The 27,542-nt window shown below is 41.5% G+C and overlaps 2 protein-coding genes across 11 annotated transcripts in view; one reads left to right on the forward strand and one right to left on the reverse strand.

Annotated features, from left to right (window-relative positions):
* ZNF277 (zinc finger protein 277) overlaps positions 1–8,778 on the reverse strand; it is a 113,171-nt gene extending 104,393 nt beyond the window's left edge. Inside the window, exon 1 of one of the 2 annotated variants that reach the window (XM_021079287.1) lies at positions 8,558–8,687. Coding sequence is in view for 1 of the 2 variants with exons in the window: in XM_005673239.3 (XP_005673296.2) it covers positions 8,558–8,726 (169 nt within the window). In the remaining variant the exon portion in view is untranslated. Of the gene's footprint in view, positions 1–8,557 lie in introns of both variants that reach the window. The other variant, XM_005673239.3, reaches the window with a different exon arrangement.
* Positions 8,871–27,542, forward strand: part of DOCK4 (dedicator of cytokinesis 4) — a 456,170-nt gene continuing 437,498 nt past the window's right edge. For 4 of the 9 annotated variants that reach the window (XM_021079279.1, XM_021079282.1, XM_021079284.1 and 1 more), the window contains exon 1: positions 8,888–9,275. In XM_021079279.1, the coding sequence (XP_020934938.1) occupies positions 9,239–9,275 (37 nt within the window). In that variant the 5' untranslated portion in view covers positions 8,888–9,238. Of the gene's footprint in view, positions 9,276–27,542 lie in introns of all 9 variants that reach the window. The other 5 variants (XM_021079283.1, XM_021079278.1, XM_021079277.1 and 2 more) reach the window with 4 other exon arrangements.

A 27,542-nucleotide genomic window follows, 5' to 3' on the forward strand; every position in this document is an offset into this window, starting at 1 on the left:
AAAGCCTACCTTCTCTTTCTTTTATTTAGATTTGTAAGATTAGTTGAAAGCATGCTAATGTAAACAAATTCTCTGGTTTACAAACCAGGAAATCTTAACCAGGAGTGCAAATAACTTCTTTAAAATCACAGAACCAAGAGGAAGCATGAGTGGGCTTAAAACCCAGGTCTTCTGTCCAGTGGGCTTTCCACTAAACATACTGACTATGATCACTGATGCTGGAAAAATAGCACACAGCTCCAGGAGATAATCAGCATTACTTTCCTTCATGTGGGTGCATATTTATAAAGCATTCAACAGTTACCCATCAACTAATTTGTAAGAAATTCCAATATGCTTTCAGACACCTTTTCCCCTTCGTCTTCCCTCTTCCATCTGTGGAAATTAGTTGTATGGTGCTTTAGCAAAGATAGCTTGATTGATGTTACATTACTGTTCAGCAACAGTTCCCTCTATTAATTGCTTTATAATGGTAATTACGATTTGTGGTACAAGATATTTTCTTTTCTAATTGGCTATTACTGGTGAATAGCAGCTTGTTACATAACAGAAGACTGTGTTAAATAAATAACCACAATTATAATTCTGAAGTCTTTCTCTTACAAAACAAGTCTAAGCTTTTGGATAAAAACACTAAAAAAAAAAAAAGAAAAAAAAAAAGAATTGTTAAAGGCAAGGCCTCTGTAATTACTTGGGGGAGGGTTCATCTTTTAGTTGAGAAAAAGCATGAAATAAGGACAGTGTTAGGGAAACCAGGAGATGGAGCATGCATTTCCTTTCTTTTAAATAACCACATTTAAAAGCTTTACTCTGCTCCTCAGTCAATGAATACAAATTGCAGATCCAAATGTATCCACTTCTTCCCAGAGTGTAATATGAACAAAGAAAGGGCTCTCCCATTAGCTCTGGTAAAATATGAATGTGGAGCCCCCCCCCCCCAATTACATTGAAATGTCCCCATGGATAAGGCCAGGGGTTTCTTCTTCACTTGTGGCCCACACAGTCCCCAAAGTGGAGCTGATCCACAGTTACCACTCAGCCAACACCAGATGCCATCATCATGGCACTGTCGCAGAAGTTGAGGTGAACCAAAGCACTATGTGATAGTCCCTATCCCAAAGGGTTTACATATTATAAAACCACAGACATGTCTTTATTTATTTAATTTTTTTGGTCTTTTTGCTATTTCTTGGGCCGCTCGTGCGGCATATGGAGGTTCCCAGGCTAGGGGTCCAATCGGAGCTGTAGCCACCGGCCTACGCCAGAGCCACAGCAATGCAGGATCTGAGCCGTGTCTGCAACCTACACCACAGCTCACGGCAATGCCGGATCCTTAACCCACTGAGCAAGGCCAGGGACTGAACCCAAAATCTCATGGTTCCTAGTCGGATTCGTTAACCACTGCGACGGGAACTCCCAGACATGTCTTGATTCAAATTCTAATGTTAGTCTGTAAGCATTTTAAAGTCATAGTTCCAAACCACTGTAGTAGCAGTGGCAGTTGTGATGAAAACAATAGTGAGGTCACATGACTTGCTCAAGGCCAAACAGGTTTTAACGGACAGCTATTTTGGAATCCAGTTTGTCCAATTCTAAAAACCCACTGCTCATGTGCCAGACCTTCATAGAATCACTCATCTCTATATTTTCATAGTGTATCAAAGTTTACAGAGTGCCTCACTCAATCTCCCAAGAATACTTAGCTACAGCATTTTTATAATGAGACTGAGGCTCAGAGGGCTTAAATGATTTTTTTTCCAAGGTTCATACTGCTACAAAGGAGCAAATTCAGTATCAGAATCCAGGTTTCTAACTCTCTCTCTCTCTTTTTTTTTGCTTTTTAGGGCTACACCCTTGGCATATGGAGGTTCCCAGCCTAGGGGTCTAATCGGAACTGTACCTGCAGGTCTACACCACAGCTCACGGCAACACTGGATTCTCAACCCACTGAGCAAGGCCAGGGATGTAACCTGCGTCCTGATGGATGTTAGATGTTAGTCAGATTTGTTAACTGCTGAGCTACGATGGGAACTCCAAGATTTCTAACTTTTTTTTTTTGGGTCGTTTTTCTAGGGCCACACCCATGATATTTGGAGGTTCCCAGGCTAGGGGTCTAATTGGAGCTGTAGCCGCCAGCCTACACCAGAGCCACAGCAACTTGGGTTGCATTCGTTTTTGCTGCGTCACGATGGGAATCCAGATTTATAACTCTTAATTCAGGTTTTCCTTCCACACATATTTACTGAATGTACTGATTAAATATATACTACACATAAAAAAGCTCTAAAGTATCCCACATTAGTTTATACCACTTAAAATAGTCTATCACTTCTCAACTGTTGACACCCCCTCTGGCTTCCCCCTGGCCCCCATTTAAACAAAGGTTTTAAGTCCTGTTTAGGTCTAAAAACTTTACTTGGTCCCTGCAGCTAAAGATAGTACTCAACCCCAGTTGTCTATCTTACAAATAAATGACACTGGTCACAAAGAGCATTGGCCGAGATGTAAAGAAAAGGCAGAAGACTGATCAGACAAATTCATCACCACTTCTGGAAAAAGCTGCCCTGCTCACCTTTGGGTCAATGAAGTCAGTAGAACACATTTGTTCCAGCAAGAGATGGTAATTCTTCAAGGCACTGTAAGTGAAGTGCCAATTCATTGAGAGTGTGATAAGTTTTTTAAATAAATCACAGCAAAACTAAACCCGAGCTCTGGCAAAGTTCTCCAAGAACAGCTAATAAAAGCATTTAACGATTCAACTGCTGGACGGGCAGTTTATGTACACTTCTTGTTTCGATGCACTTACGGATTTATGTTTAGAAGAAAGCAGGACTTTTATTATTTGAACCTGGTCAACAGCATCTTCAGTTTTTCAAACGTGTTGTGGAGGGCAGTGCTATTCTTTTACATGAATGGAAGGTCTATGTCAATCAATGAGAAATGTACATAAATTCAGTGTCTGACACTGTAAATATCTACCAGATCCCTCCACAGAAGCCTGGTCATAAAATGGAAAAGACACATTAAGGTTGTAGCACTCAAAATTATCACCCGTATCACCTTAGGCACACATGGTCTACACTTATGACTGAAATAAATGTCATCATCTATTGAAGACCAGGCATCTCATTAATCATTTCAACATTCCATCATGACAGATAATGACTATTACTTATTTCACAGATGAGAAACTGAGTTCAGAGGCTGTTTAACTTGTCTGTGGCTGGTAAGTAACCAGGATTTGATAGTGAATTGTTCCAACCTCAGAATGTACACTTACACTCTTTTCTAATACCACTTTACTTCTCTATATGAACATTAACTTTAGACACATTTATGTTTACGGAAAGTGTTTCAGACCTCATCTAGTGGAATTTAGTTACTATGAGACATCTTTGTAATAGTAAATAGGATAAAGGTTCTCTGTGACCTTGTGTAAGCTGCTCTTTGTACCAGTTTCCTCATTTGTAAATAAAAAGGAGATAATATGAGTATCTACTTCAGGGATGTTGTGAGACAAAATGAAGTAAGATCTGTAAAAGCACTGGAAATAGCACTTGGCACAGTTACTGCTCAAATGTTAGCTACCATCAGCATCATCATTATGATAATATCTCCTTTATAATATTGCCTCTTAATAGTCTACAAGTGGGGTCCCACATATGTTTTAAAGGAAAACAAAAGGATGTTCTGAAGAAGGCCCCTTCAGAATCTTATACCAAACCTAGCACAGGTAATTCTTTTTCTTCCATGACACCCTCTGGCCTGTACCTTGCAAGGCCATCCCAGTATGTCAGATTATCTGAGCTTGCTGACTCTGAATGTGGGTGTTATGTGTGAAGAGCTGGGAGCTGGATATGAGGGGGCAGTGCTGGGCAGGGGTGAGAAAGAGTATAAGAGAGAATATAAAAGGCCTTCAGACCACATAGTTGCAATACCAATATGGGGCACCAGCAGACACTCTGACAATCCCTAGGAATGCATGGGCGGACTAAGCAGTTATCACCACCACATTCCTAAGCTTCCCCTTGGTTACACCACAATTTAGATTGCTTCCTAAGTGAATTGGAGAGTAGGCAGTTTTATGGTTCAATTAGGCATATTTTTATACTGAATGTAACTGATATTTATTGTTTCAACTTTATAAAAGGAACTTTATGTTGGGTTTTCATAAATATACAATTCCATGAAATAATCAGAGCAACTCCGCAAGGTAGGCAATATATCTACATTTTCATAAATGTAGCAGATACGCAATAAAACTATGTTACACAGCTCCTAAATGTCAGAATTGAAATTTAAATACAGTTTTTCCAAGATAGGGTCTAGTCCTTTTTCCAATGTCATGTCAAATATATGAGACTGGACCTAAGCATTAATGTTGGAAATGAGATGACAACCTGTGGAAAGTTGGATAAAAGCCATACAGAAATTGGAAGACAGATTTCAAAGTCTCTGCAGCAGTTCACTCACAAGGTTACAATGTTATAAAGCAAAGAACTGAAGTATTCTTGTAAACATTTAATCATTATCTAAACACTAACACTTCACTTAAAAAAGACTGAAAAACTATGCTAAAATGCTAACTATGATTACCTCTGGCAAAGTATCATCTTCAAGATGCTATTTGCATCTTCCAGTTGGGATGCCTAATTTTCACAAGCATATAACATCTACTCAGTTTTTTATTCTACTCAGTTTTTTATTCTACTTTAATACGTCTGCTTAAAATACTAGTCATTTTAAGTATTTTGGATAAATTTCATACAGATCCTAACTGTTAAATTGTTATAGAGGGTTGACTACACACAGTTCTGATAAGCACTGGATGTATGAAAGTAAGATAAGATAACTCTTGCCCTCAGGAAGTTCACGGTCTATTGATGTAGAAAAAAAACTGCCAACAACTAACTATAATCTGATATGGAAAGTGTGATAATGGACACTTGGGAAGGGAAGCAGGGTATGGATGATGAGGCTTATAAAGTAGATTAGAACCTTAAATACCACATGTTAGAGTTACTCTAAAGATCTGATTAAAGACTCATGAATATATTTGAGTTTTGGAAGATGGATTAAGAGAGAGAAAATCAAGGGCCAGTGAGATCAATAGGAAGATTTTGTAATCATTCAAGCTAGAATTCAGTTCTGGTCAAACATTTATTAAATACTGCCAAGAATAGGGTCGAGCAGACAAAAACTAATGACAAGGTTTTAGTTCCCAAAAGCACAGCTTGGAGAGTCAGGACACAAGTAATTCAGCAGTGATGGTGAGGGTTAGAATAGTGGCTATTCTAAGAGATGAAGAGAAAGAAGGGATTCAAAAGATTCTTTCAGGCACAGGAAGATAAGACATGGTAACTGATCAGATTTAGGACCTGAGGGCAAGACAGAAATCAAGGGTGCTTCCTAGGTTTTTAAAGCTTGATGCTATTTATCAAAATGGGAAATATAAGAATGAGGAGATGACACCACCTGCTACCCCCATTTCTTCTAGAGACATCACAAATGAGTTAATAAGGTCTCCAGAGGAAAAGAATTATAAATCCAAAGAGGTATTACCATGATCATCATCTACTGGTCATGCATTTGCAGAGAAAAAAAGTTGACTCTGTCAGACTCTTATGATACCGATGGAAGCACAGGTTGACACTGTCAGAAAAAATCAACTTCATCGGAAAAATTTCCCCAGTAATATCCCCAAGTGTGAGAACTATTGGAAGGTTTATTACCTGTTCTTAATTTTAGGGGACAATATGAAATGCTAGTTACTGTTCAAATGGTTGGAAAGCAGTGTTGTGGAAGATTAGGGCCTTCCCTGGAAAGAGATGGTGCCTCAGGAAGTATGACACACAGACCTCAGGGAAGGTGCTGAACCTGCATGCATACTACCCAGTGACTCATTCTAGCAGAAATTTGTAGAATTGCAAGGATTCCTATAAAAAGACTCCCTAGTCCCTTCTGTTTCATAATATAAATACACAGATTGATATTTTAATTAGAGAGAAACCTGTTAAAAGAGGCATTTTTCAAGAAATCAGTGATTTTATAGGGGAAGACATTTTTGATAACTGAAGTAGTTGCTTTAACAGAAAAATATGAATCTACATTATTTCCACCAAAACCTGTATCACACTTTGCAGGCTTGTAAAAGAATGTTGGTAAAGTCACAGGATAATAAACAGGTTATTAAGAGATTTTTTTTTTTTTTTTTTTTTTTGCTTTTTAGGGCTGCACCCACAGCATATGGCATATGGAGGTTCCCAGGCTAGGCACTGAATCAGAGCCATGCTGCCGGCCTACACCAGAGCCACAGCAACGCAGGGTCCGAGCCACGTCTGCAACCTACACCACAGCTCATGGCAATGCCAGATCCCTAACCCACTGAGCAAGGCCAGGGATCGAACCCGCAACCTCATGGTTACTAGTCAGATTCGTTTCCGCTGCGCCACAACGGGAACTCTGAAGAGAATTTTTAATGACAACCTTAACACATATAAAAACAACATAAAAATCAACCATTAAACTTCCATTGACTGCTACAAATCAGTGAGACTACTAGGCAGTTCTGCTGCTCAATATCTTCGTTGTAAAATTGGAACCTAAAATTACGCTTCCTATCAGTTACTCAATTCAATCTAATAGTTATCTAAAAATTCATCCTGAATTAATGCTGGTCATCACAGTTTGGTAAGTATATGGAGAAAAGAATATTCATATGACTACTGGTAGGAATGTTTATATACACTCTTTAAGAGGAAAATCTGATATCTACCACAATTTTAAATGTGTGTCATCTTTGACCCAATTCCTCAAGAAATACACACCTGGTGAACAAGCATGTATGTGAAGTTGTTCGCTACATTACTGAAAAACTAAAGCTACAGTATACGTTCATTAACAGAGGAAAAGCTGAAGTAGGGTATGTCCATACTATGGAATACTACGGGCATAGTCCTTGAAAAGAATGAATCAATAAATGTACTGATGTAGAAGAATGTCTCTAACAGATCATTGTGAGAAAGAAGGTGACAGATCTTTATGCTTACACGGAATGAGCCCTTTTTATTTAAAAAAAACCCCCAAAACTATACAGATGTGTGTCACACAGCCATATATTAGAACACACACCAAACCTGTAAAAGTTGTTACTTTGGGAATGGGACTGTGTGTGATGGGGAAACTTTGAAATGTTGCAGTTTTTTACCATACACATTTCTGAACAGTTTGAACAGTTTATAATGAAAAGTTTTATAATTTAAAAACAAGTAATGATATTTAAAAGTTTTACAATGTTTTTGAAAGGCACACCATTTTCTTCTTTATGAGTTAATCTATGAGATCAATTTACAAAGGATTCCACCTTCAAATGTTCAAACACGTAACCCTCTGGAATTTTGAGAAGCTGGAAAACCTTAAGAGTATGTTACTGTTAGATAAGATCTGACTATATGGCCAACCCTGGAATGAATTGTTTAGGATGTGGATATAACTCAATATTTAAGTACGGAGCTTACCAAAGATTTCTTTGGCAGAAGTGCTGAAATAATTTCAGAGGTAGGAGGTTCCACTAGGATGGGAAGTGGGAAGACATAGCACAGTCTGTGTGCTAAGACAAAAATGTCAATTTAACCACGAATGCAAAAGCAAAGAAAGAAATTTTACAAAACCGCAATAAGGATGGAGAACTAAAATGAAGCTCCAAACCATGTCCATTAGAAAAAGACAACTAGCTGTGTTAAGTTACATATCAAATCAAAAAAGAAGGGAGTCAGGTGGGGGATAAATATATAGATTAAAGGTAAAAGAATTGGGCTAGGAATTCTAAAGATAATCCCCCAGCAGCTTTCAAAGTTTGATTTTTTTGCCCTCTGCACCGGATAAAAGGACAACTTGAAAGTTAGGTAAAGCCAAAGAAGCTGTGAAGATTTTCTCTCAAGCCACGAGAGCCAATTGCCGCTTCTTTCCTCTTGCTCCAAGGACCCAGCTCCACCAATCCCGGAGAATGCCAAGGGCAGTCAATGAGCAACGGGAGAAGCTCTGAGAGCCACACACTCTCCCTTCAGAGGCTGCACGAGCCAGCCACTGAGAAAATCTGGGGCGTGCAAGGCAGCGACCAGTCTGCAACTGGAAATCCGCCCGAACCCAAATAAAACTTATCTTCAGAGGCCAAAGCAAGCAAATCGAAGCGGGGGTAGGGTACTGGCGAAGAAAACGCTGCTAATCCCAGAGTTAACAGCACACAGGCCGGAACCTGACCTGACCCACGCCCACTCACTCGGCAGAGAGCGCAAAGGTGCGAGCTCCAAAGGCAGGATAAACGCTCAGAGAACTTCCTTGGCTTCGGAAAAGCCATTCCATCCCATTTTCTCTTCCTTCTCAGAAAGACCCCTTCAAGTTGCCGCCGCCCACCCCACCATGTCCCTCGGGGCCCCTCATGTGGCCCCTTCGCGCCCCCAGGTGGCCTTAGAGCTGGGGTCCGCCCCGCAGTCAGCTGCACTCTAGGTGGGAGAAAAAGGAAAATAAACCACTTGCACCTCAGAGGTACTGTACTCACCCTCATAAGTGAAAACTCCGGCTCCGCCGCTGCTGCCATCACCGTCTTCCTCCTTTTGGGGAGCAGCCCCCTGGGTCTTGGGAGCAGCCATTACGCGGCTGAAGAAAAAAGGGAGGGTCACGGGCAGGAGCGCAACCAATGGAAACGCGCCTAGAAACGAAGTCCCCATCGACGCGGCGTTTCCTCCACTCCCACGCCGTGCCGTCACGTTCTGGGCCAATAGGACGTGACGATCAGAACATAACCCCGCCCTACATGCTAGTGCCACGCCCCCTTCCGGGATGGAGAGACCCAGAACTACAATTCCCAGTGTGCTGCGCAGGCTCTGGGCAGGGAGGGCTGGAAGAGGCGCTGGCGGGCGGGGGTGCGCCCGAGAGTGCCCCGGCGTGTTCGCTTAGTTCAGTGAATCAGAACAATGACTGCGCCGCTGGGTTCCCGGGAGCGCGTCGGAGGACTGTGAGCAGCCGCCGCCTGGAGAGCGGCGGGCGGCGCAGCCTCGGCCGCGCGGTGTCAACCTCGGACTCGCGAGCTTCCAGTGCAGACCCTGCCCAGCGCCCGCAGCCCGCGCGGAGCCGCCGGGCTCCAGCGCTGCAGACGCTACTCCGGAGCTGTGCATTGTTGTGAGCTGGAGAAGGGGTGAGGGGATTACAAAGCCCGAAGACCCCGAACCCCTCTTTAGCCATGTGGATACCTACAGAGCACGAGAAATACGGCGTGGGTGAGTCTCCGCGGGGCGAACTTTTTATTCCGCTCTGGCCGGAGCGGGTGCGTATTTCGCGTCCTTGCCCTGGCGACTCTCTCTTCTCCCGGCTGGAAATGCCTCATCCTGGCATCGCGCTGCGGGTTCGGGGCTTTACCCAGCCAGCTCCGGGCAGAGGGGTGCGCTCTGGGGTCTCGCCGCTCAGCGTCTGATGGGCGCTCCGGGCAGCGGCTGGGGGGAGCGCGCGACCAGCCCGCCCGCTGCAGGCTCTGCCTGCGGAGTTTGTAGTGGCGACGGGGCGTGTGTGTGTCAAGTTGCAAGAGGAGAGCGAACCGCGTTCCTCTCCAGCTGCTACCTTTCCCCAAGGCGGCAAGGGCTGTAACGATTTCCCGGGTGGAGAGGGAGACAACAACAATCGCGCTAAGTGAACAGCCCCAAAACAGAAGGGAGGCGCAGAACCTTCCCTCTGCCTCCCTTCAGCATTCCCAGAGTGCGGAATGTGGCACCGTCCTCAAAAGAGACGGTCAGACAGAGTCCGGCCGGGGACTCTCATCCCGGGTTACCCTGTGTGTGTGTTGACGGGCGGGGGGGATTGGTAAATTTCAACATCTGCGTCGCTCTGCTCTTTGGTCTTTGGAGGGGAACCGGTATTTCAGCAATGTTTTTACTTCTGATCACCCTCTCTGCCCGGGGTGAGCCGGTGGGGGTGGTGATGGAGGACAGCTGTGGAGCGATAATGGGGAGAGGGAATCGGAAAGCTTGGGTCTTAGAGGCACGGAGACGGCTTTTGGGGAAGGACTACCCTGACACTGGTGTTTGGAGGAGAAGGAACAGGGTAACGCTCGCCGTTCTGTGCAAAGGTGAACAACAAAGGACATTAATGTTGACGGATGAATACAGGAGTCTCCCTTCCTTTCCCTCCTCCCATTTCAGGCCGATTACAGTTCCCGTTTTTGTTGTTTGATTTCAGCTGGGTCGCCCCTTGACAGTTACTCCTTTTAGGGTAGTGACTATTAAGAAGCCAGGCTCTCTGACAAGCTTGTAGCAGCCAAATGCAATTATAACCTCTCAAAAGATTTAACAGAGAGAAAGCGTTATGGATTTTACTAACAATCTTTATTTCCTATAATGCCCTGTCCTGCTGATTGGTGGACTTTTTTTTTTAAATAAATTGAGTATAGATCTAGTGACTTAGATAATGTGTAGGTATCTGCTTATGTTCTAAATTCATTTTTCTATGATTTAAAAAATCTGGAAAGCCTTTCCAGGGAGTCATAGTCATAAGATTATTATTATTTTTTTTCAACTTAGCCAAGGGATAGGATTTTGGAGTCCTCTGAAAGGACTGTGTAATTAAACAAAGTCAATCTCCTATATTACATTAGCTTTCATTCTGGATTTTGACTGGTTGGCAAGACAATAGTTTGTCCAGGACCCATCTTTGGGAGGGGGTTCCAGCTTTCCCTGTCTTTGAAGCGTTAAGGGGAGTCTTTGCCAGGCACTGTACTGGCAAAGCATAGACATTTCCTTCTCTTCACTCGCCCCCTTTTTGGGATAGATTAGCCCTTGCATGGGAGAGACATTGCCTTAGCTGAACTGGTGAGGAACCGAGTTCCCTTGTCACCAGGCTTAACATCCAGTGCAGGAAGCACAGACATCAAGCAACACTGTCCCGTTTGGAGTTCATCCCAGATGTTGCTTTCTTCCAAGTGTTAAATTATACAGATTATGGAGGGGATTTATTTTCTTGATTTCTTTATGTGCCAGGTCACAGCTGGGGTGCTTGTATTGATTAGTTCTTCTCTCGCCTTTCTTTGCAAGCTGTGGGCAGAGGCTTAAGACACACTGTGGGATTTCCTGGAATGGCAAACCGGATGTTATCAGTCAAATGTTTTGGGCTGCAGCCGACACCTCGCCTTTGGGTGGTTGTGATTTGGTTGCAGAGGAGGTTGGAGGAGGTAGAAGGGTGAGCACACACTTGGGAAAAGGAGGTTTAGTGAGATGAGAGCAGAGAGGGGTCCATTGTGCTCATTTATACAATATCACACATAGAGCACTGTGTGTGTCATCTTTTACTATATTACATTATAACATGTAATTATAGTATATGAAGTTAATCATCTTTTATTAATTTTTGAACATTTGGCTTATGGAATGCTTAGCTGTTTTTTAGAATCCATCTGTTAGGTGTGTGTGTAGTGAAAATTTTGCTAGAATATTTATGTGTGGACTTTATTTCTCACCATAGCGAGCACTATTTGTAGCTGCCTATGCTGCAAGTTGTTATTTATTAATAAACTTGGGTAGTGTTTATGCTTTCCTTGCCTAGTTTTTTTTAATAAGTACTAAGAAAAAGATATATGATGGTCCCAAATGTTTGGCTGATATCAGGTATCATCGTATTGCAATTTCTTTATTCTTTGAAATAAATTCATCTTTGTAACTTTGAATACTTGAAGTTTCCATGCAAATTGTATATTTCTAATATGATACTTCTTATCTGCCACCCATCATGTACGAAATAATTGAATGTTTTTATACATTAGTGTTTCACTTTCAAGCAACCTACTGTGAACAAGGATGAAATTACTTAAATTTCATACCCGTAGTAGGGTATATCGGAGATAGAAATTCTTTTCAAACCTGGTATGTGGGCTCCATCTCCTTCATTTAATTGATGAACCGTCTTACAAGAATGTATATTTAGTCATATACCTGAGTGTTCTAGGGAATTACATAGGTATAATGATAAAGCTAGGGTCCAGTGTGATAAGGAACCTTGTGAAAACGTGTTAGTAGGCACAATGATAGGCATATTTTATCTTGGGAAATTCTGTTTACCTCTTGGTCCTAGGCTAGACAATGCTGCCAGCAGTATGAGCTTAGATGAGTCCTGTAACGTTTCAGGGTCAAATGATATCCAAGATACTTCGAAGTATTAATTCTGTAGAGCTCTTCTCAACAAATGTGTTCTTTGGTTGGAAAAACATACCCATTGTGTAGAGATTGTTCTGACAAAGACACTTTTGCTGTGACACATCACACGTGTTTTCCAACTAAGATCACAGGTAAGCAAAAGCTACCTGGCAGGCTGCCAGAACCAAGGTGCTGGCTGCTCGCTTTTGAAATCTATTTGATTCTCTCGCTCCACTAAGACCTCTGTGGGCAGTGACTAAAACATCTTGATGGCCCCTTTACAACTTTGCTCATGTTCACTGTCTGCCTTCTGCAGGTCCTCATCTGTCATACCCCCCTTCCCTCCTTTCAAGTGGTGGGAATTAGTCACAGAGAAAGTTAAGACCATTGCAGATCTATCTCTACATTCATTTGCTCAGCAGGCTTCCTTGCAGCATTCCCAGGTGAGCCTGTGAGCCTGATTGAACCCTAGCCTGAGAGACTCAGCCAGATGTTTTACATGTGTGAACCCAGTTAAATTTTGAAGGCGAAAACAGTCTGGATTGATCAGCGCAAACATCTCCAAGGGGCTTACAAAAAACAAAACTCCAAACAAGCTTATATGAAGGTCATGCCATTTAAAAAAATGAAGTATTCTCGTATGGGTATCACTGAGTTCGCACAAATACTCATGTCCTCCATTTATCCTGAAGCGGTTTTTGAGCTGATCCATGTTGGAATCCAAGTGCCCTTTTAAAGCGCCCTGTATTTTAGGGGAAGACATCCCATCTCTTATTTACACAGGCTCTTTAGAATGCCTTTTTCTCAGAAGCGTGCTTTAATGGTAGCCTGTGTGGGAGAGTTACAAGGGAGTGTACCTTTCCTCTTAGCTGTTTTCAGTTTCTTAGCCAGAGTCTTAAATGTTTCCTGTTTGTGGTACTATGATGTGTGGGACTATGATGTGTTATCACATGTATTGCTAAAGAATGATGCGCGCCCTGGAATTGTTTGTGGCATTTAGAGCCTGGCATGGAATTCTGAACTTTCAGTGGGAAGCAAAGGGGAGTGAGTGATTTCTACCTCCAAGTAAAGTACCATTGAAGGGCTGCACAGACAGTGGGGTGGCAGCTGATGTTCTTGATCTGGCCTCCTGTGGGAATAGCCTATGAATGTTCTCCTGAGTGATGATTTCACGAGGCCCCGCAGTAACACCGAGATGCTGCTTCTCTTCTTCAGTCTTGTTTTTCCCCCAGAAGCTTAATGGTAAGTACTACCCATTTCAAGAAATTTAAGGCTTTCGTATCTCTAGCTCCACTTTTTAGGAGACTACATTCTCAGAATGATCTTTGCTAAGTATGACCAAGTTTCTAGCATAGTGACTTTCTGTTGTGAGCATACATAGCAGAGAAACATTTCACTCTAAAGAAACCCAACCAAAGTGCCGTAGCCATAACATATGAATACAATGTTTTATAGTTGAACAAATGTGAAATTATTTTATTTTGGATGACTCTCTGAAGTAGAGTGATTAAAAAAATTTTCCATTTAAGAGATGAGGAAACAACTTGACAGCGGTTAAGTGACTTATAGGCAGACCTGGGAGATATTGTGGGTTCAGTTCCAGGCCAATGCAATAAAGCGAATTATACAGCAAAGCAAGTCACATAATTTTTTTGGTTTCCTAGTGCATTTAAAAGTTATGCTTACATAGTGCTATAGTCTATTAAGTGTTCAATAGCATTATGTTTAAAAAGCAATGTAAATGCCTTAATTAAAAATACCTTATTGCTTAAAAAATTGCAAACATCATCTGATAATGCAGGGTTGCCCCCAACCTTCATTTTGTAAAAACAAACAAAAACGCAGTATCCGCGAAGTGCAGTAAAATGAGATATGCCTATACTCTAAATTAGTGGCTTTTAATCTTGTTTAACTGGCATCTGTAATAGGAAATGTATTTTATTTCCTGACACCACCAGTACCAACCAGCACCACCCAAACACATATAAGTGAAACAGCATTTGCTCTTATTTTCTGTGATGTATTCTTTTTTGTAAGAAAAAAAAGATTGTCACTACCTTGGCTTAATGACTTTATTAATGGGTCCCAACCCATAGTTGAAAAAGCTCTAGATACCACAATTGTGGTATAGGAAGGACTGAAACTCAGACCTTGTTGGGTTTCTAGTTAAGTTCATTCATGGAGGTGGTGGTGTTTTTAACAAATATCAATTTGTTTTTATTTTAACCTAGGATTTACTTTTTTCTTTCCATGTAAGTCAAAGTCTGTCTTTTTATGTAGTATTTCTCATTAAAGACGAAACACATATCCAAAGCCATCACATACATTGTACAAATTGTCTCTTTAAGGTTGTGTGTGTCTTTTTATGGGAATCCTTTTGACATGGACTGGGATCAACTGCCTAATGACCAATTTTGGATTTTTGTCTATAATTTCCTTTGACAATGATCTCTGTCAGCTCTAACAGAAGAACAAATGTAATGACTCTAATGAGGTGTCTTGCCAGTTGTAGGGGTGCCTTCTTTTCTATCCTTTTACATATTGCTGATCCTTCTTAAAAGAGAAAACGGTAACTCATATAATTGTTTTCTTAAAAATTTGACCTGGTAAGCTTATTTGGCCAGAGTATATATAATACTAAAGAATAAAGAAATAACGTTCCCCAAGCCTATTTTTAATTAAAGCAATTTAAGTTTATTAAGAAACAAAAAATGTGTGCTAAGATACACTGGATATCTACTAAGTAAATAAGAATCACCAAAAAATTGTGTTGATGCCTTTTGGTGAAAGTTGTGGCAAAAGGATATGCATTATCCTACTGGTTGTATTGAATATGAACGTGATCCTGTATATGAAAATAGCCTTTTTGGCGTACTCGCTGCTTGCCAAGCATAGTTCTAAGAACTTGTCACATGTTTTCTCGCTGATCCTCGGGACAGCTCCATGAGGGGAGTCTCAATTATCACTCATATTTTACAGGAAACTGAGTCCTAGAGAGGTTAAGTAACTTGTCTAAGGTCACACAGGAAATGGTGGAACTAGGATTGGAACCCCAAAAGTCTTACACAGAGCCTGCTCTCTTATCCACTGAGCTGTATTGCCTAATATGACAGTTTTTAGCAGGAGTTTGAATTAGTAATCTGACTGCTCAAAGTTTACATGAAAAAAAAAATTAAGAGACAAAACACTTTATGCACAGATTTGTTCTTTGCCATGTTGTCTGTGAAAGAACATAAATTCCAATGCAGGAATAGTTTAATCACTTTTGGTTATCAGCACAGCAAGGTATTTATATGGTCATGAAATGGTGTAATTCCATAAATAATTCTATTTCCAAAATACATTCCAGTTAGCTATTGTCAAGTGACAAAATAAATCAAAGTAAATATAGTGATTGAAACTACATAAAATGTGCAGCATTACAGAGAAGATGTAGTTAACACGTAGACCCAGATGATGTAATTAGTGCCCAGATGAGAATTGTTAGAATACAAAGAATACCAGCAAATTCTTTTTTAAAAATTACTTTGTTTGGATATATGAATATTCAACTTTATAAAACACATATTGTTGCTCGTGGTTGAGGGGCCTGGCATAAAAATGATTAAAGAGAAATTGTTGCAATAGATGAGGTAAGAGAGAAGTACCCGAACCAGGTAAGCAATCCTGCATAGAGAATTCTTCATAAATTTAAGATATTTCGGAGATGGGAACAGAAGGGCTTGGTAATTGGACGTCAGAAGCTAGGGAAAGGAGGAAGTTTAGGATGTCTTCCTGGCTTCTGGCTTGAATGACTGGGTGAACACAGGTGCTTTTCAACAAAAGAGACATTTTTGTAAGTGGGCAAAAAATCTTATGGTATTAAGAGTTTTATTTGGCCACCGTGAGTTTGCCATACCCATCCAACATTCATATATGCCTTTCCAGGAATAGGAAGTTGGTCTGGAGCAAAGGAGAGAGGTTCTAGACTAAAGAGTATGATTAGAGGCTCATTTGATTTATGTGCGATTCACCTGGATAAGACCTTATTAATTGTATTGATTTTGATTATGCAGTCTGCTTGTCTGTTCTAAGTTTTAAAGTGACAAGTCCCAAATTTTCAAAGAGCGGTTATCTTGAAGCACTTTATTTATATGGGTAACAGGACTGCCAAATAAGAAATATTAGCTGTCCATGTGGTTGGTAGCAAACTAGATTTTCTGGTCTTTTCTTGCTTCCCATTAGTGCATTGCCTGGCTCAGGCATTAGTTATTTCTATTTCTGTGACAGTTCGCTCCCAAGCAGATACCTCATGCCAGATTGTGCATGTCTGTGAGATTTCCCCAACAGGATGTTGAAAAACAGAAACCACAAATAATATTTCAATAAACAAGATTTATATGTCCTTCAAACAGCATACAAGTGTATACACACATCCAAAAAATGGGGAAATGCTCAGATAGCCAAAGCAGTGTATTTGTACACACAGATATTTTGTGCGTGTGTGTGTGTGTGTGTGTGTGTGTGTGTGGTAAATGTGTAGTAATACTTCTTAGGAACCACAAAGTCAAATTTAGAATCCTCAAAGTGTATAGCTTTAGTATACTGTACTCCTGAAAAACATGTGATTTGAAGTAAGGGATTCCAGTTTAAGTTAGCATTATGCTCCCTTCCCCTAATGTAGCTTGTAATAACTTTCCATTGAAATTTCATAAATGCACACAAAGAGGCAAACACGGATAATATCAGAAATGAAGTTTGACAGAAAGCCTATTGGCAGAATTTGGGAGGAATATCTCCAAGGCGGGTGGAACTGCATTAAAAAAAAATGACAAGGTGGGTGGTTGAGTGAGTGGAAGAAAGTCCTCAGAAGATGCTACTTTGTGTTTGACATGTGTGTTGTGGTCTGCATAAAAAATATGATTTTTGTGGGCACCTTTGAAATTCTGCAGTAACAAAGTGTGCTGGATATTATAGTGGATATGCGGATATGATAGCACGCTGAATTGCCAAAAACCATGATGCACAGAACAGGATGACTGGAAACTTGGCTTGGAGCTGTGCTCTTGGTCCAGGGAGGCATTGAACCCATGCCTTTATTTTTAGCCCCATCTTTGTTACTGCAGGGAGGGTCAGGACCCAGGTTATATCGGTCAGTGATCACTTCCTGTTGAGGAAGGAAAGCCACTAAATCCGCAAAGAGGCATCTGCTACTCTGTAATGAACAAAAGCATGACTGCTTCTCAGCAAGGGGGGAGGAGAAAGCATGACATTCACTTGGGAAGCTTTCGGAAGCAGCTAGTTACACATGTGTGTTTGTGCTCCACCCCCATTCATGTCCCCTGTGTGCACCCCAGCAAGAGAAGGTTGGTGGGATGGAGGTTGGCGAGAACCCTTCTGGATATGAAATTTGCAAGTCTTCCCCGGGTGAATTTGGTAACCAGTCCTCCCCCAAGTTGGGAACAGTTTTCTTAAGCCAGGCAATTTCTTGTTCCATTTTATGAGAGTGTTAATTGGGCCTTAATCTGAACATGTCTCCCAGAAATCATTAAGCAGACCTGTAGGGCTTTGGTTCTCCTTTCCTCTCCTCTGCAGTAAAGAATCCTGTCTATATTGGTGACCAAGGGGGACATGTTTGGGGACACAGATATGTATGTATAGGAGGCAACTAAAAATAGCCCCAACTTAGCTCCTAGAGAAAACAGTACTCACCCTCTTGGGAAGAGGAAAGAAGCTGTTGGCCCTTCTCCGAGGGTGTCCAGAGTGGGTTGAAGGGTCTGTGAGCCTTCCTTGATAACAGATTTAGGATTTCGCTGCGCTGTTGAAGAAACAGGAAAACCCAAGCAAGCAAAGGCAGTTTTATAAAGAAGCAAGCAAGGACAAATAACTAGATTTTTCTCAGCAATCTAGACAATAAATAATTACATCTTTATTAACTGCATTGTGCATTTCATTTAATATTCCCTTCTGTAGTTTCTAGGAATTCAGAACGCCAAACATTTATGTTCTTGGCCCCGAGTTAGAAGAGGAAATATTATGTATAAATTATGTAAAAATTATGGTAATGAGTCTTAAAATGAGAAAATACTTATGAGAGGTGAAGAATTAGGATACAAATTACATGTTGCAACATGCTGTTACAATCAATTGTTGCAATTGAGAGGTGGCATTTTTTTTTTTTAGACTTTCTTCTTTTAATTTTTTAAATTAAAAAAAAATTTTTTTTTGTCTTTTTGGGGCATATGGAAGTTCTCAGGCTAGTGGTTGAATCAGACCTGTAGCTGCCGGCCTACGTCACAGCCACAGCAACGTGGATTTTGAGCTGCGTCTGCGACCCACACCACAGCTCATGGCAATGTCGGATCCTTAACCCACTGAGTAAGGCCAGGGATCAAACCCACAACTCAATACTAGTTGGGTTCATTAACTGCTGAGCCATGATGTGAACTCCCATAGACTTAGTCCTTTCCACAATTAACATAGATTTTCAAAATCAGAAATAGTTATATAAAGTCTTTTGTAATCCAAACATCATTTTCTATATAGAGTTTTTCTCTCAGATTGGAGGTAAGATTGGTGGAAGTTGAGTCTGAAATGCCTGAATCTAGTTTGTCATTTATGTCTAGGAAGTACTCTGTTCCAGAGTTTCAAAGTGGCTTTCCTTGCTATATCTACCTGATTATTTGTGATGTGTCGGCTCTCTTCACTTCCCTGTAGTCGCAAAGCTGTGTTTTCAGATGGCCGTGGGGTACAGATCTTTGGAAAAGAGCCCCAATCCTTCTTTGAAAAAGAGCTTCAAAGAAATTCATCTAAGATAAAAACACTGTTCTCTCCAAGAAGTATTTGTTTAGAAGATGAATGTCGGTGTTACCGCTCACTTCTCATTGCTCTGTAAACTCTGTCCTGTGAGAGAAATTGATCACTATGGAGAGTCAAGAACTTGAGGAGGCTTTGTTTAGCAATTACGGGGAATCATTGCTTATTCGCAAGTGTTATGGATTGAGGGTTTTTGCCCTTCCAGAATTCTTACATTGATGCTCTAACCCCCACCCTGGCTGTATTTGAAATAAGGAGGTAATTAAGGTTGAATGAGGTCATAAGGGTGGAGCCCTGTTCCAATAGGACTACTGTCCTTATAAGGAGATCCTAGAGGGCTTGGGGCTCTCTCTAGGAACACAAGCATGCACACATGCACGCACCTTGGAAAGGGCATGTGAAGACATGGTGAGAAAGTGGCCGTCTACAAGCCAGGGAGGGAGCCCTCACCAGTAACTGACCCTCCTGGATCTTGATCTGCAACTTCTGGCCTCTACAGCTGTGAGGAAAAAAAGCTGTTGTTAAGCCACCCAGGCTGCGATCTTTTATTAGGGCGGCTGAGCTGACTAGTACACTAGGCACTGTAGGAAGAGGAACAAAGGAACTAGAAGCAGAACCCTGGACATGTGTGTAATAGATGTAATCCGTGTTAGCCCTCTCTGTGGTCTGATATGTAACTTCCCTGATCCACCCCCAGAAGCACAGACTTAATTGAATGAGAGTGTTTGATGATGGTTATCTACTAATAACTCCAGGAATATGTTTATTTGAGTAATGGCATTTGTGCGGAATTGCTCATACTGACTTAAGTCATTAAATCACTTTGGGTACATTCAAGCAACCAGGTCTTGAGTCATTTTTTCCCTGCTACAATTATTTATGAAAAACTCAGGGCAATAGGTGTGACCATTTGGGTTGGCATCTAGAACAAGTAGTTGAAGTTGTAGTATATAGCAGCTTGGTTGGAGCTATCACTTCAGGTGTACTTTGTTTTTGAAAGGCTTGGGCAGTAAATGCCAGGGCCTTGAGAAGAATAAAGCAATTTGGGGGGATTTTTTTTTTCTTTCTCATCTTATGTCCTTAAATATATGTTTCCTAATAGCCGGAAGTACATCCTTGTAAGAATTTACTTGCCACATATATATATTTTTTTCCCTTAGTGATTAAGTATAAAGGCATATCCTTTGATGAGACACTGAGGGCAAACCTGTGTTGGGTGATTATTTATTGGGTATGCCTACTGCATGTAAGGCATTGTGCTGGCTTTATAGAAGCACATGAAGAGGTATCAAACTGAGTCCCTTAAGGGAAGAAGCTAGAAATATTCCATAGTTTTCTCTCATTTAATATATGCATTTTTTTCAAGATAGGTGTTATATATATATATTTTAAATACTATTCTGTTAGTAAGGCAGCATATAAACCTATCATAGAGAAATCAGTGTGAAGGCTAAGACATCTTTCCCCTCAAATTTAAAATGAAGAGAAGGACTTGGGATGGTGATACTGTTCATTTGTGAGACCAAGGAACTAGCCCCGAGGATGGAGTGTCTCATATCCTGGAAAACTCAGAACTTGTGCAGAAGAATAGAAGTTTCATCTCAAGATACTCCCCATAGAGTGAGTCATTAGCTGCTGAGATTGGCCTGTAGAAACACTCGAGTGGAGTTGTACTTTAAATAGCTGGAAGACCTTCTTCCTCTTCCTACTGGGTAATTTCCGTTCCCCCTGGACTCATTCCTGTCACCTGACCAAAGTTAGGTGTCTTGGACAATGGATTGTCCTTTTTCGTAATTTCCTTCTAAGACTGGGCCAAGGAAAAAAGATGGACTCAGTATAACTAAAAATGGGTAGGCAGAGGAAGAACCAACTTTAAGATGCTTGCTTCCGGGGACTAGGCCTGTGTGATTGACCCACTGTATACACACGGAAGCCTTAACAAACCTAGGGAGAGTGAGTGATTTGTTCAGGGTGACTCAGCTGAGATTTGGACACATTGTCTGAGTCTGAAGCCTGTCGCCCTGTCATGGTACCACAGGCCTGGGCACACACAAGCCTGTGGCCAGAATCTGGAGGCCTAGCTCCTGACTTTGGGGTTCTGTGGACAGTGGTGAAGAAATTACTTACCATACTTTACTTGTTGTATAAAACACTGGTATTAATTCCAATGTTTTATGAAATAAGTACCTGCCTTGTCTTTTGATGTCAGCCTTAGTCACTGGTGGTCATGGTCAGGCCCTGATGTGCTGCCTGTCTATGGGAGTGGGGGGGATACCGAACCCAGTGGTGCTGGAGGGGCCACAGGGTGGGTCAGGAGATGGATAGGTACCAAAATGGGGGGTGGGGAGGATGAGAGCCAAGGACCAAACAGGGCTGCATGGCAGAAAGTGGGTAAAAATAGGCATTTGGCCAGGTATGACCAGGAACATGGAGGAGCCTTGGAGTAAAGTGCAAGTTCTCAGTGACAGGGAGGAGAGCGAGAAGGGAGGGCCCATCAACACTGATGGACGAGGCTTGGAAACCCTAGGCTCTGAGGCTTGTGGTACTGATGTTGGAAGCCCTTGCTTTGCATGGACCTGGGCCCCGTCTGTGCTCAGGGAAGCCTCATCCTGCAGGGCCAAGGATTTGGTGCCATAAGCAACCTGGGCATGCCGGGTAGGTCCTTCTTGTCGGGGTTACTGCAGCATCCTCCTAAGTTGTCTCCTCCCTGTGGTCTCTCCTTTCTCTAGCACACGCCTTGCAATGAACCTGAGTGATCTTTTTTATAAAGCAAATTCCAGGTGCTCCATCTGGAAAAACAAAAAATCAAATACCTGTAATGTTTCCTTGGTAGTTGGGATAGAGTGCAAAGTCAGTTGGTAGCACACTAAGTCCTTCCAGAATTGGCCCCTGACTGCAGTCCAGTCCCATGATGTACTGTTCTTCCTCCTGCACCTTGTGCTCCATCCTAGGGAACCATTTAGAGCTGTTCAGAGGTGATGTGCTCCTTGCTTCTGGACTTTTGGTCCCTGCACTTACAGTAACTCTGACTGGCTGCACCATTCTTCTTCTTTTTTTTCCTTTTAGGGCCACACATATGGAAGTTCCCAGGTTAGGGAGTCGAATTGGAGCTGCAGCTGCTAGCCTTCACCATAGCCATAGCAGCGTGGGACCTACACCCTGCACCACAGCTCACTGCAACACTGTCTCCTTAACCCACTGCATGGGGCCAGGGATTGAACCCACATCCTCATGGATGCTAGTCTGGTTCATTACCACTGAGCCACAATGGGAACTCTCCTCCTTCCCCTTCTTTACCTGAAAAACCTAACTGTGGTGTCTCGTCTCTGAGGGTTTCCAAATCTGATGCCTCCAGGCAGAAATGAAAACTGCTCTTTCTTCCTCATCTGTGCCCACAGCTGCCTTCCTCGGTAGCTCTTGCTACTATCATCAGAAACTGTCTACCTTTGCTGCAGGCTTATCAAGCCCTAGATGCTGTGTTTTCAGCTTTGATTTCCCTGGAGGCTAACTCAGAGCTAACTTTTAGTAGGCTCAGTAAGTGGTAAATCAATGAATAAATAGTATCCTAGTCCATTCATGCTGCTATAACAAAATACCATAGACTGGGTGGCTTATAAACAATGGAAATTTAGTTTTCATGGGTCTGGAGGCTGGGAGTCCAAGATTAGGGTGCCAGTTGGTTTTGGGTTCTGAGGTTACAGACTTCTCATTGTATCCTTACAGGGTGGAAGGAATTAAGGAACTCTGTAAGGTCTCTTATAAAAGCATTAATCCCGTTCATGGGGGCAGTACTCTCATGAGCTAAGCACCTTCCAAAGGCTTCATCTCCTTATACCATCACATTGGGCATTAGGATTTCAACTTATGAATGTGGGAGGAGGGGGCACACATTCACTGAGACCCTAGCCAATGGGTTCCTTGGATGAGGGAGAAAACTCTCAGCCCAGTGTGTTGTAGCTATTTGTTAAGTTTATCTATCTGGTTGTCCAGACTGAATACACCAAACTCTGAGAAGGTGAGGGCAACCAGATTAGCCAGGATGTGCCTCTTACATCCTACAGAGCTGATCCAGGAAGACATATATTTGTCAGAGAGGTGACAGAATTTGTCAAAAGTGTATTAAAGTACCTACAGAAATTCTGAAGCATATGGCATGGTTCTGTTTGTTCTGTGACCATATAAAATTGGCACCAAAAAATCCAGATGGAGAATAAAAACAAGAAAGTTGTGAGTGCTATTTCATGAACAAATACTGCTCACCACTAAACTCCATGAAGACAGAACTGGATTTTTTGTTTCCTCTTGTATTTCCTCCTCTTAGTGTGGTATTTGCTACATAATAAATTATAATTTATAATCAATTATAATATAAAAATAAATTTTATTTAAGCCAGTGTGGGTAGGTCCAGAGTTTTAAGAGTGTTTACAAGTGAAGTCTCCACAATAGCATGTGGCTGTTGGACCTGCTTAAACACCAGAAGATGTTCAGGCACATCTGTTTGTCACATGCTCTGGCCACCATGTAATCATCACTTGGAGAGAATCTTCTGGCAAACAGTGTATCTTAGACATTCTTCGTGCTTCCTGCAAGTTTGGGGTGCTTTTCCAACTTTTTAGTGGTCCACTTTTGCAACAAAAGTTTGCCACAGCTGCTCTTTCAGAATAAGAGTATCCTGAGATGGCAAGGCAGACTATTATTAAAAGACAGAAACAAAACTGCTACCAAATATGCATTTAGCCATTGGTGAGAAATAGCATTTTCACTCTACTGGGCAACTAAAACAAATTATAGACATATATAGCATGCTGAAGAGATAGAGTAGTCATTTATGGCTTCCCATTTTTAATTTTTGTCTTCATGGGGACAATCTTATTCATCAGAACATTTTATTAAAAGCCATCTGTCATGCCCAGTGTATGGCATTACAGGATGTGCTCTGTACAAGGTGGTTGGAATTGGGAATGTCTCCACTGGGAAGGACTGTCCCCTTTCTGATTTGCACGTGGTGTGATGAGGGGCCAACAGGAACCCTGTGATCAGTGTCTTCCCTGACTGACTTGATACTGAGCAGATGCAAATGAGAAAATAGAAATTTTGTTAGGATAAATGCTGATTTTTATTGATGTTATATGCTGAAGTTCTATCTAAGGGTTCCTTAAAAAACCAACCAACCAACCAACCATCAAAATAGGAAAACTTTACCGTGAACACCAAATTTGAAAACCATTGACATGGGAGAATGCCTTGAAATGAGACTGGAGTATCCCAGGTAAATATCGGTTACAACAGACTTTGAAATTATGGTCCAGATTCTCCTGATGGTTGACATCTTCCTGCTTTGAGTGATGGGGATGGGGAGAAACCCTCTGGCTTAGGGGATATGAGTTGTCATGGAATGATTGCATTTTTCAGAACATATATGCCATGTAGCACAGTTCACACCATTTATATCAATGTAATAAAACTATTCGTGTCTGAAAAATGCATTTGTAATCATCATGCTATAAAGTACCTCTTAGAAAGGGTTAACATGAGCTTGTCTTATGAAAGGAAGAGCCTAGGGTTCTAATTTTGGTTCCTTCATAATAACCGTATGAAAGCATTTATCTCTTAGGGCCTTTCTGAAAAATCAGAGAGTGGAATGAGGAAACTTGAGTGGATTTCCAAATTTGCTTGCAATTCTCAAATTCATTGTAAGTTAGAGATTTCCTTGGGCACTCCTTTGACTAGATGTCAGAGAAACTGTCTGGAATATTCCGTATCTGAAATGTTCAGTTGTCTTTAGATAATTGAAGGTGAAGCATATGAGGTATTTACTCTTTGTGTGGTTCTTCTTCCATACAATTTACTGCGTTTGCAGCCTTGTCTATTTCTGGATGCTCTTGGAAGACTCCCTATAGAATTTGGTTCAGTGAATTTTCCTCAGTGTTGATAAATATCATATAAAACCACTCTAAGTCTTTCTATCTGTAGTAAGGCATTGCCAAGTTTATTAACATATACAAATGAATAAACTCAAGCCCATACTCTCTTTTTTGAGTCACATGTACCAATTGAAAGAAAGCAAATTGGTGAAAGGAATCAGATTTGGAAATAATTTATTTCTGAAAGGCTTCTTTTCTTTTTAGTTGTGAAGAAAGAGCTCAGGGATAGAAATACAATATTACCTTAGCCATCAAAAGGAAAAGAATCCTCTCAGATGTTACTCTACATCAAAATTATAGCATTCACATACCACACAGTGCAAGACTGGTTGGGTTCCATCGACTGGTTGTGATCACTTCCCTAATTGGAAAAAATTAGGACTATTAATCATTGTGACACAAGGCGAAATGTCAGCATGGAGTGACAATCTTATTTTCCACCTGAGAAATGGTAGCTTTGAAGGGCAAAGCCAGACTCTCCTTTCCCCACTTTCCCTTCCCATTTCCTTTCTGGCTGTAGTTCTGGGAGTAGATCAGACAAAGACTTAACAAAAGGCAGAGGGCACAGAAACAGAAGAAGAAAGCTTTCCTTCATTTTGTATTCCACAGAAACATCTGTGAAAATGAAAATGGGAGTGGGGCAGGAAGACCTCACAAACCAGGGAAATGTTGCAGAGACATTGAAAATTATTTGCATGTACTAATTGATGGAGATAAAGCCTTCTTAGGCAGGGGGACATCAAAATGACTGAACTCTGAATTTGCATTTATTCTTCCTCATTCCACTCAGAAGGGAAATGCTTTAAGCAGTTTGCTGGGATTTTCTTATGAGGATAATAATTTTCTAACTATACAAGTAATTATGGTTGTAACACATGAATTATTTTGGTATTGAGTTTTGTAATTTCTTAGTGTTTTTGGCATACTTAAAATTTACTCGGGCAATTGCACATTTTGAGCGAGATTGAAAAGAAAAAGGTAACTGACAAACGTTAGTCTGTCTCATGGTTAACTTTATTTTTTTTTATTACTTAGTGAATTGTATTACATTTATAGGTGTACAACAGTTCTCACAACCAAATTTTGCTGCATGTCCATCCCAAACTCGTGGCTGACTTTACAAACACTTTTTTTCCTTGAGGCATCAGTATGAATTTTTATTAGCTTTTTTTTTTTTAAAGGGAAACAAATATAAGCATAGTACAATATTGTGTAATTAGAGGACCCCCCCCCCCGTCTCCTCTCACCATCTATTCATTTTGGTAATCATGGGATTTTTGCTGAATCAAGACTTTTGTTTCTTGAATATAAGCAGTTTCTTTTATATGTCCCTGAGTTCTGTCCCCTCCCATCAGAGTTCTTGGAGCACTCTAATGGAGGTAATGACCTTTTTGGTATTTTTAATGTCTTCAAGAAGAAAATCTATTATGACATGTTGGCTATCATGTCCATATCCTGCACGTTTTTGTTTGATTGTTTTGTGTGTGTGTATCTCATTAAGCACTGTGGAAAGATTTTTGCATTTATATTTCTATCTCAGTAACAGTGTTAATCTGTTGATGCAACTGTATTTTGTGATGACATAGTCGGTTAAAGGCAGTACCTTGCTTTTATGGTAATAGTAAACATTTCCTGAGCTCTTAGTATGTGACAGGCACCATGCCAAGATTGTGTACATGGTATTTCATTTCATGCTCACGGCAGCTTCGTGGCATGGGTACTGTTCTTATTATAGTTTGTAATTTTACACATGAGAAACTGAGGCACAGAAATGTTACAGAACCTGACCAAGACCTCAAGGCTCAGGAGCTGTGGAGCTGAGATTTGCTATCACGCCATCACCACTATGTTATAGTGTCTTCCCAGTCAGGTCTTTGTTGCTCATTTATCTTGTTTTGTGTTGGTGGTGCTGGTGGTGACTTTGGGGTGTCAATTAAGGTTAAGCTATCAACAAAAGGCGTAGTTTTTACTGCAGCATTTATTGTTTTGTGTGTGTGTGTGTATGTGTGTGTGTGTGTGTGTGTGTTTTAAATAAACTGGCTGGTCCACTGGGATCAAGGGGTGTAAGCTGGCTACTGACACAGAGCCAAGGCTAATGGTTGGACAGCCCGTGACTTTGAAACCTTGCATTGGTGGATTGAGCCCTTGTCCGTCTGTTCCATTGAGAACCCCCATGATGTCCCAGAGAAGTTCTACAGCCCAGCCCAGCTTATCACTGCTACAGGGCTCATCAGAAATGTGGGCTGAGGCTCCGCCAATCGAGGCTTGCTTTCAGGAGCCAGGGGTTGAAGCATCCCTGACTGTGCAGCTGAGATGCCCCCCCCCCATCACTGGGACCCCCTTCTCTCAGCTGCAGCCAGTGGGCAGGTACCCTCCCACCTTGTGGTAGTTGTCATTTGTCGGGAGATGCATAAGAGACTAGATGCCACTTAGGAAAGGCAGCTCAGGACTGTGCAGCCATAATGTAGGAAAGGCAGGTTCATCAAATAGAATGTGTGACAGTAGAGACCTGCTGGGGGCGGATCTGGGCAGTATCAGGGAAAGCTAACCGTCACCCCATGGTGCAGGTTAAGCGTTGTGGCCAGATGATCTCTTTGATTTCAAGTGACTTTTGCCCCAGATAGCTCTCTCTCTCTGAGGGTGACCCAC

This window comes from Sus scrofa, chromosome 18 (genome assembly GCF_000003025.6).
Source record: "Sus scrofa isolate TJ Tabasco breed Duroc chromosome 18, Sscrofa11.1, whole genome shotgun sequence".
Taxonomy (NCBI): Eukaryota; Metazoa; Chordata; class Mammalia; order Artiodactyla; family Suidae; genus Sus; species Sus scrofa.